Source organism: Corvus brachyrhynchos, unplaced genomic scaffold, assembly GCF_000691975.1.
Source record: "Corvus brachyrhynchos isolate BGI_N302 unplaced genomic scaffold, ASM69197v1 scaffold408, whole genome shotgun sequence".
Taxonomy (NCBI): domain Eukaryota; kingdom Metazoa; phylum Chordata; class Aves; order Passeriformes; family Corvidae; genus Corvus; species Corvus brachyrhynchos.
Window position 1 is genome coordinate 1373792 of NW_008239759.1, and position 10520 is coordinate 1384311.

The 10520-nt window shown below is 44.6% G+C and overlaps 1 protein-coding gene and 1 long non-coding RNA gene across 2 annotated transcripts in view; both read right to left on the minus strand.

Moving 5' to 3' along the window:
- Positions 1 to 435, minus strand: part of GADD45G (growth arrest and DNA damage inducible gamma) — a 3228-nt gene extending 2793 nt beyond the window's left edge. The window contains 1 exon segment of the mRNA XM_008640179.1: positions 328 to 435. Coding sequence (XP_008638401.1) covers positions 328 to 435 — 108 coding nt within the window.
- Positions 436 to 3235: 2800 nt separating this feature from the next.
- On the minus strand, positions 3236 to 9639 carry LOC108448754. Its single transcript, XR_001864769.1, has 2 exons — positions 8005 to 9639; positions 3236 to 3743 (listed from the first exon to the last, which is right to left on the minus strand). It is a non-coding gene; the product is annotated as an uncharacterized LOC108448754 (long non-coding RNA).
- Positions 9640 to 10520: the final 881 nt, after the last annotated feature.

Sequence of the window (10520 nt, forward strand, 5' to 3'; positions counted from 1 at the left end):
GTGTTGAGAGAACAGATTTTTTTTTTTCAGTCGGGCTTTATTAAAGTAGCTCCAATTTGAACATTGTATCCTTCATAATTAATTCAGCGTGAAGAGAGTGTGATTGCTGAACCCAGATCTGAACCTGTTTGTCAGCAAACCAAGCAAAAATAAAACAAACTTTCCCGCTGTGAATGAGCACAGTCTAAATATTTAAATGCAAATCACTTTTCACGTCCCTTCAGCGTCTGACACGCTTAGGCTTGGGCTCACAGTTAGCACTTGTCTCCACCGAGTCACCGCTTCAGAGCAGCCCCAAGCGGTTTAACAGAGGTTGCGGAGAGCCACCTTGGGGTAAGCTGTGCCACTGCGACCTGCCCGGACCGACTCCAGCGGGTCGCACAGACGGAGCTCTCTAAACTGTCGCCCTTGCTGTTCCCTAGCCTGCAGCCGCATCGTCCCCTTTCAAATGTGTTTAAACCGGGGATGTCCTTTCCAGTACTTCAATGGGAGTCCTGGATCAAGCACGTCTCGTCTATATGGTATATACAATACAATGCTCAGCAGTTTCAGTCTCTTTGAGCACCACAGTTTCCAAAATGCTTCTCAAACTGAGCCACTTTAATGAGCTGCTGTGTTTCTACTTCCAGTTGTTTCTAGTTAGTGCCTTGGTGACACTACAGGTGACAGCATTGGACCTGGCAGTAATCACTTAGTGAGCTTCCATTTTTAACTAGTGACAACATAGGCATGATGTCTGCCAAGACACATCCAGCCTCTCTAAGAATATTTCTCTGATGTCTACAGAGCTGTCAGTACTGGGGAGAAAACTCTTTGATGTAAATACCAATTCCCAAGCCTAACAACCTCTTTAACCCTACTAACATGCAAAGGCATTCTTAACTTGGAAACTAAACCAGTGACCTGTCACTCTTAATTTGCTTGAGAAGGGCATAAATTCTTAGTTTGCTTTATTCAAAAAAAAAAAGTGAAAAGTTTCCAGAAAATTATCTCCTGGTCTGGATTCATGCAAGAGCAATTATCTCCACTTGCTGGAAATAGCACAGTGTATGTAGCATGCACCGTTCTTTCTCAAAAGATAAAAACCCTTGATACATCAGCCTCTTTTTTTTTTTTTCTTTTTTTTTTCCCTAGGTATATAAATGGGGATGAATGCAGAAGAACAGCTTGAATGGTAAGACACACTAAATGGTATGCCTGTTAGAAGTATTCAAGGGCCTATTTCTGATGAAATAGGCGGAAAGTCCAGAACTGACTCACAGTTTTGAAAGATGCTGATATCAGCTATGACTTTGACGACTTTCTCATTACAGTAAAAATGCTACTTAAAATGGATCCAAATTAGTAAGCCAAAGTAACTCAGAGTGGTGAATTGTGCATATGTAATAGTAAAATACATATAATTTTCTAGATAATAAAGTGATATATGGATCCATATTAACACCTTCATCCCTCCACATCCAGGCTTCCAGTTTCAGCTTAATGATGCAGTGCCCTGGAACTAGGGCTTCTTGACATCCCACTTTTCAGTTTGCCCCGTTATTCCTGGGTCTCCTAGCACAGATGGTGCTGAAGGCCATGAAGCATTCATTACTGGATACTTGATCCAGCTGATTTCAAACCACAGTATCAACACCAGGCCTCTGACGCAGAAGAGGAGGTGTAGAAATGAAAGCTGTGCAAGCCCAAGGTCCCGTCCCTGGTTTGAAGGCATCAGCCCTGCAGATGTGATACCTTTGACGCTTAATAAGCAAACTGAACTTTAGTGAAGGTCGGTCTGCACTGCTTGTTTTCTTGGTCTTTTCCTCCCACGTTTTTAATACATCCAACTGGTGGGCACAGACCTTTGGAGGATCAACTCCTGTAGATCGAGGGGGAGATGGGGGAGGGTGGTGAATATCACCTGGCAACAGCACTCAGACAGGAGTGAGTGGATTTTGCCATGATTGCTGACAGCCTGGTATAACACCAGTGCCACTTGTCCGTGCTCCCTCCCCGCGGCACGGCAAGGCTCGCCGGCAGAGCCTGCCTTTAGGACGGGACCGAAGGCGCCGCTGCCGCCCGGCGCCGCGCTCGCAGCAAAGCCTGCGCTGACCTCTCGTGGTCACCTGGGACATCGCTGCCGGCCCCCGGAGCTGCCACGGCCCTGGTGCGCGGCACCCGCCGTGTCCCCTCCCGTTCCCGTGTCCGGAATGCTTCCAACGGAGACACGGGGGAAACAAAAAATAAATAAAAGAAAAAAATGAAAAAGAAAAGAAAAAAACTCCGGGCAACAGCCAACCAATCAAACAAACAAAAAAGTAGACCTTGGTGCTTCCTACACAGAGATCCCCTAAAGTCTGTGAGTTGATCCACAGACATGCTCACGGGTAGGAAGGCACTACAGAGACCTGGACAGACTCAATCAATGGGCCAAGGACAACTGCATGAGGCTCAATAAGGCAAAGTGCTGGGTCCTGCACTTCAGTCTCAGCAGACCCGTGCAGTGCTACAGGCCGGGCGAGGAGTGGGTCAAGAGCTGGTCAGCAAAAAGGGACTTGGGGGTGCTCACTGAGAGCCGGCTCAGTGTGAGCTGTGCCCAGCTGGCCAAGAGGGCCAAAGGCATCTTGGCCTGAACCAAGAATAGTGTGGCCACCAGGACGAGGGAAGTGATCATCCTCCTGTACTTGGCATTGCTGAGGCTGCACTTCAAGTCCAGTTTTGGCCCCCTCACAGCTCCAGGACATTGAGGTGCTGGAGCTTGTCCAGTGAAGGTCAACAAGGCTCATGAAGTGTCTAGAAAACCTGTCTTATGAGGAGTTGCTGAGGTAGCTGGGTTTGCTTAGTCTTGAGAAGAGGAGGCTCAGGGGAGACCTCATTGCTCTCTTCAACTCCCTGAGAGGAAGCTGTAGTGAGGTGGGGGTCGGTCCCTTCTACTGTGCCTGCAGTGAGAGAACCAGAGGAAATGGCCTTCAGCTGAAACAGCAGAATCAGATTAGATACTAGAAAAAAATTATCACTGTCAGGGCATGTCAGGCATTGGAATTTGGTTGCCCAGGGAGGTGGTGGAGTCACCATCCCTGGAGGTCCTTAGGAGGCATCTGGATTTGGTGCTGGGTGATGTGGGTTAGTGGATTAGGGGTTACAGTGTCGTGCTGGGTTGATGGTTGTACTGGATGATCTTAGAGGTCTCTTCCAACCTTGATGATTCTGTGGCTCTAAACCAGACACCTAGTATAAAAAGTGAGACACAAAGTAAAGGGGAAATAATAGTATATTCAATCACAACAAAGGCAAGGAACCCAGCAGAATTTGACAGATAAAAGTGTGAAAGGTTTACACACCTGTATAGCTGGTAATAAACATGAGTTTTGTCATTTTGTGGGGAAATAATAGCATGTCTCCAGCTGAAGTGCAGCAGTCACAGACATTACTTCTTGGCCTAAGTGAGAGAAGACTCAAACCTTCCACATCAGAAAAGGCTTGCCAGCCATGCTAACAGAAGTCCCAGCTGTGGGGCTCCTACACTGCTTTCACCTGCCTAGTGCTGTCCTGGCTCATGCTGCACATCCAGACTTTGTATCACAAAGACTCTCTTTACCAAGATAGACCAGTCCTTTCAGTTCAGATGGAGTAGTCCCTTGTTGATGTCTTTCCAAATCCATCAGAGCTTCTCCTTCTCCTAGCCCAGTCCTCCATCCTGTTCTCCTCCTTTGCAGACTTATTGTAATCACCCAGCAAGCTTCTTTCTCCAGGTGCAGCATCTTACAAAATAAAAACTAAATCAAAAACCTTTCTACTGACCACAAGTTTTAGGAGGGTCTACAAATCCTCTGGTTAAATTCAAGCTGATTTCGTGTTTCCAGTAGATCAACAGTCACCTACCTAATCCTCACATAATTTCTTTCCACTGAACCTGACACAGATACTGCTGATCCCCATGCCTCGTAAACCAATTAGCATCCTCTGTACATAAACTTTATTCTGTGACACTTTTGCCACAGAATTGACACCAGCCAAGACCAAATATCCACAATCTGTAAGCAACAGGGATGTTTAAGTTACTGAGAAAGCAGTGAAGTAAGGCTTTTCATAGCTTCTTCTTTAAAAAAAAAAACGAAAACAAAACAACAAAAAAACCCACCCAAACGAAACAAACAAAACAAAGAATAAAACCAAACCCAAACCAACCAAACAAAAAAATCCCTGCGTATCACAAGTCTTGGTTAAAAAAAAAAAGCTGTGGTAATAGAAGCAGCAGTCTTCTCAATTAAGTGTTCTACTGTTTTGTTAAAAAGATTTGAGTATTCTCACAAATATAAGTGAAATTCTATGGAATGGAGAACACTTAATTGTTTGCATAGACCTGATTATTACAGAATGTTGTGTAGATGAGTACAGAGCCCTCATTTCTGTCATCTTTTTAGGCTTTGCACTAAAAAAGGCAAAAGCCCTTGCACTAATTTTGAATGTTTGAGTTTTTGTACCTCCAAACACAGTGCTATTTTCCCCAGCAGGTTTGCTTTTACTGCAATACTTAAATGGAAATATTTAGCAAGTTCAAGCCTTTTTCCTCTGTACAAATGATCTATTTACTGTTTAGATTCCTATACTGCATTCATCTAGCCATGTGATCCCTCAATAGTCACATATAGAACGGAATCATTTAGGTTGGAGAAGACCTTTAAGAGCACCAAGTTGAACCATTCACCCAGCACTGTCATGTTCGTCACAAAAACATGTCCCTAAGTGCCACATCCACACATCTTTTAAATACTTCCAGGGATGGTGACTCAACCACTTCATTGGGCAGCCTATTCCAGCGCTTGACAACTCTTCTGGTGAACAAATTTTTCCTAATATCCAATCTAAACTTCCTTTGGCACAACTTGAGGCTGTTTTTTCTTGTCCTCACTTGTTACCTGGGAGAAGAGACTGACCCCCACCTGGCTAGACCCACCCTTCAGGTGGTTGTAGAGAGTGATAAGGTCTCCCCTGAGCCTCCTTTTCCCCAGGATAAACACCCCCAGCTCCCTCAGCTGCTCCTGACCCTTCACCAGCTCCATTGCCCTTCCCTGGACACACTCCAGCACCTCAATGTCATTCTAGCAGTAGCATTGCGTATTTGGGTTTCATATTTTAAACAAGACCATCTCCACCAGGAGTGTCTAATAGAGTTACAGACAGGAGATGGGTTTTTTTCCATGCTTATCTCCACTGTTACACTCCTGAGAGACCCACTCTAGTGTGCATTAAAAAGGAAAACAAAAGGGCAAGCACTCAGACTATGGTGAGCTGCAAGTGTCTGGGACAGCTCCTTCCCCAGGCCTCTGCTAAAATCTGCATAATTCACATCCTGGCAGCTGAGAAGGGCAGTCCAAAGCAGTTTGTGGGGGATAGCTGATAACATGTCAGGGAACCTTCTGCAGCACCCCAGCTCAGGAGTCCCTCAGAAACACTGGGAGGCATGATGATCTATTTTTTTCTTTTCTTTTTGCTTTTAATTAAGAACTGCTGAAAGCCAGGTTTTCTTGGCAATGCTTTCTTTCTATCAGATCAGAATTTTATCAGGGCAGATTTTTCAGGATTCTCTCCTGGGATTTCTGTGTGTCTGTAAGTCCAGCAACCGAAACCTTATTGTGCATTCACAGCAGCTCTGACTGGCTGCTGTGTGACTGGTAATCCTAGACACATTCACAGCCCATATGCACTATGGCTGTGTAACAACCAGCTCAGTAAATCCTATGTTTTCTGGCCAAATTGGACAGATTGTGCATGCATGTTCAATTGAAGCCTGTGTGCCAGGAAGCCTGCAGTGTCAGATTTACTATTCTTGAGCACACACCTTGTCCAAGAATGCCTGGAAATCTTACTTAATAGGATGGCTTCAGATGGAAGGTTAAAAAATTACATAAGTGACACAAAAAATTCTGTTTGTTAATAATTCAAGCCAGGAGAAAGGGGGACAAATCAAAAATCCCAGATTCTGGCTCTCCGTTCACTCAGCACTTCAGTCTTCCAGCTGCTGCCAATAATAGTCTCAAGTAAGGCTCAGTTACAAATAAAAATGGGATTTTCTTGTAATGTAGCTGTTTTTCAGCCCTATTTACCTTAGTTCCTTAATTTTTTTTCTGCCATATCTGCTAATGCCTGCATATGAGCCCCTCTCCTCCAGCAGAACAGAAGTACTGAAAAACAGCCTTGTTTTGCTATCTCTCCAGTCCAACCAGAAGACATTAAAGAGAGATTTGAATGATGATGTTGGTTTTCCCAGTGAATGGCTCCATACAATGCCAAAGTGAATTTTTAAACAGCTGAACATAACTTGATCAGCAATTTTTTTTGTTGTGTACTGATATTTCGTAGACATGCCCAGAAAAGTTAAAAATCAAGTGGTTAAGAAGATCACTGAAGAGCTGTCTGTTTGTTAAATGGAAAAAAGAGCAAAATCTTCTCTTAGCTCAGGTGCTGTCAGAATTATTCATTTTGCTGGGTAATTCTGCAACATGAAGAAATGTAATTCACAACGAAGACAGATCATAGAATGGTTTGGTTTGGAAGGGACCTCTGAGACCATTTGGTTCCATCCCCCTGCCATGGGCAGGGGCAGCTTCCACTAGACCAATTTGTTGAAAGTCCCATCCAAACTGGCCTTGAACTGGGCAACCTGTTCCAGTGCTTCGCCACCCTCAGAGTAAATAGTTTCTTCCATATATCAAACCTAAATTTCCCCTCTTTCAATCTGAACCTATTACTCTCTGTCCTATGGGGAAGGCTCCTATGGGGTCTCCACACAACCTTCTCTTCTCCATGGTGAATAGCCTCAACTTCCTCAGCCTGTCTTTGCAGGGGAAGTGCTTCAGTCCTCTGATCATCTTGGTGGCCTCCTCTGAACTCACTCCAACAGGTCCCTGTCCTTCCTGTGCTGGAACCCCAGAGCTGGATGCAGTGTTCCAGGTGGGGTCTCACCAGAGCAGAGCAGAGGGGCAGAATCCCCTCCCTCCCCTGCTGCCCACGCTGCTTTGGATGCAGCCCAGGACACGTTTGGCTCTCTGGGCTGTGAGTGCCCATGGCTGGGTCATGTCCAGCCTCTCACCCACCAGCACCCCCAAGGACTTCACCCCAGGGCTGCTCTCAATCACTTCTCTGCCCAACCTTTAAGAGTGACTTTAGCCTGGAGAAAAGAAGGCTCAGGGGAGATGCTATCACTGTCTACAACTGCCTGAAAGGAGGTGGTAGCAAGGCAGAGATCAGCCTCTTCACGGGGGAACCAGCAACAGATGAGAACAAATGGCCAAGATGGATCAGGGAAAGTTCAGGCTGGACATCAGGAGAAATTTCTTCACAGAATATTCTGAGTTGGAAGGGACCCTCAAGGATCTTCAAGTCCAGCTCTTAAGTGAATGGCCCGTACTGGGATTTAACCCACACCTTGGTGTTACTAGTGCCATGCTCTAACCAGCTGAGCTAAACTCAGGGTAGAAAGAGCTGTTAAACATTGAAATTGGCTGCCCAGGGAGGTGGTGGAATCACCATCCCTGGATGTGTTCAAGAAATGACTAGATGTAGCACTTGGTGCTGTGGTCTAGTTGGCAGGGTGGTGATAAGTCAAAGGTTGGATTCAATGGTCTTGGACATCTTTTCCAGTCTAATTGATTCTGTGTGATTCTGTGATTCTGTAACTTGTAGATGTGTTGCCCTGTGTCAAGAGCCTCTCATATTTCAGCAGAGATGTGCCTACCTGAGTGAAATACTCTGATCCTTTGTTAGTTCTTTGATGTCTTCTGTTGTAGGTGTAATAGGACAAGCAACAGGAGAATGAAAATTCAGATGGTCAGCCTAGACCTTAAATGTGTAACTCTGAATTTTTCCTTGTGCTTTTGTCTGCCTTTAAAAAGAAAATCTATGAAACTGGCTTATATCTAAACAGGTAAGAAATAAAATGTGATGGGGGCAGGATTACCTTCCCTTCACCCTTTTCTTTAAAACAAATGAAAGGTAAGAACATCAAAAATCTTTACCGACCTCAGTTATTTGCTGAGACGCTTCTTCACTGCCAATTTTCCTTGCTCACAAGCAACATCAAGTCAAAACATTTTTATCCAACAATCCTGGTGACAGTAAAAATAGAAAAAGCTTAAAATTAGAAAATGCACAGATTTTCTCTTTCCTTTTCACCCACAAGGATGAGCAGAGGTATTTTCTTTAGATATAAAGAAGCACATTAATTAAAGTACTATGTAATGGTATCTAAAAGTTCAAATTTCCTCTTTGAGCTCTTGTTAATCAAGCGCTCCAAATATCATAGTGAGAAGTGAGCCATGAATGACCTCATAAAGAGAAATCCAGTTGCACTCTTTGATGCATAAGGTTACAAAAAGCAAGTGGTGACAGCTGATGAATGTGCAGAAATGTAACATTCGGACACAGTTTAACACTGTATAGGACAAAAGGCCAGTGGGGAGCTATTGAGTATGAAATAACTGCAGGACTATTATTCCTCACTATCACATTTTACTAGTTAATTGTCCATCTTGAAATTCATTGAGATAGCTTTAACTAATTTAATTAAATTATGTGTATGCCACCTGGCTAAATTACCACTGTTGCTCTGTTGCTTTTTACTTTCTCATGTTCCTATGTGTAATTCCTTGTCATTTTCCCATATAGCCCTATTCCTCAGATATTGAGTATATGACTTTAGTTCAAACCTAATCACAGGTTTCCGCCTAGACTTTAGTTGTTCATCTGGTGTGGGGAAAGTGTGGCAGGCAGTGGCATAGATGGTGTATATAAGAAGTGGGGTGGCACATAGCCTACTCTTGTGGCATGTGCTGTGATCAGTTACTATCTGGGGTGTGGATATGACACTGTTTTCAGAAAATGTGAAAATTTCTCTGGTTCCAGTCAGTTTGTATATTACCCTGGATATCAGGTAGACACTCTTATCGACAACTAATATTTCAGTAGCTACACCATCAGCATAAGCTTTGTCAGCTGTGACTTATGCCTGGCCCCTGACACCTGATGTTGTTCATCATCAAAAAGCCTTGAGTGAAAGATTAATGGAGACCAGAATTCAGCTTTGCCAGTGCCAGCTACCCTCCATAAGCAGTAGAAGCAGAGTGTCTGAGTGGGACTCTCTCAAGTGCAACACTTTCCAGGGTTTGGTGAGGAGTGGAGCTCCCTATTTGTAATGCCTGAAGAGAGAGAGTGTCAAGCACTGACTGTGGAAGTGGCATGTAGTTTCAACCAAAAATATGCCCATGGAGAGCTTCTGGCAGCCCTGGGAATGGAAACTGGGACGCAGGACAACAGTGAGCAAAGTTTTTTCTACCCAGCTGAATAAACAGGGGCAGAAGCAACAGCTCTGACCCTGGTCCTGGGTTTGCCTAGGCAGAATAGCTGCATTTGGTGCTCAGTCCAGTTTTAAAGATATAGACTGTGTGCTCTGGACTCTCAGGGCTTAGTTATAGGAGGCAGATGTGGCTGAGCTGCAGAAAAGCAGCATTGAAAGTCTGAAATTGCTCTAGATACTCACACTGGCAAGAATTTGGTTTGGGGTACGTGTCTAGTGGAAGCTGAAGCACACACATGGAGATGCTGGAGGAATAAGGTCTTCATCCTTCAACTTGCACCCACCCAGCCCTACCATTATGTTGCAGTGGGGATACTGCAACATACATATATCAAACCAGGAGTCCCATGGAAAAGAAATATATATAGATGGATAGATTCTTGGTAGATGTTTCAGAGATGTTTATTTCTCCAGCCGCACGGCCGGGGCTCTGCCGAGGAACTGTTCCAGTCACGGGACCAAGGGTCCTTCTGCCCGCGCAGGGAACACAAACCAACCAATGGGAACGAGGCTGAGCAGGGGCAGGGAAACCCCGTGTCTGTGCCCTCAGGGCCCCTCTCCCAGGGCTACACGGCAGGGGAGGGACCCCAACACCTCACCCGTTTTATTTTAATAAAAGGAGAATGAAAACAACTGGATAAACATAACAAGAACAGTTTCAAAACAAAACAAGCCACCCTCCTGAGTCTTTAAATGTCCAATCAGATTCTGTGGAACATCTTAGGGCTGACAGAAGGGAGACAGAACTCTCTGAGCATGCTTTGTGGGGAAACTGAGGCAGGAGAGGGTTTAATTTCTTCCCTCCCCCTTTTCACCCCCCCCTCAGCATCGGAAATGAATTGTAAGGAAATGGAATTGTATAGGGAAGCCATGGGGTGAAAAACGGATTAGGAATAAACTGAGGATGGGGTAAACTTAGGAAGGGGTACATATTGGGTATAGGGTAAAAGGGGGAAGTAAGTTGTGGATAGGGAAGTTGCTGGGATGGATATTGTTTATAATTTTGTGCATAACGGCTGCCTTTGACGGGAATACCTCTAGGCCCAGTAACATTTGCTGCTTGTAAACCCTTCTTTCCTTGCACTATATCAAACTGTACAACTTCCCCATCTCCTACACCTTGCAGGTAATTTTTAGGGTTATTCCTTTTAATGGCAGTTCTATGGATGAATAAATCTTCCCC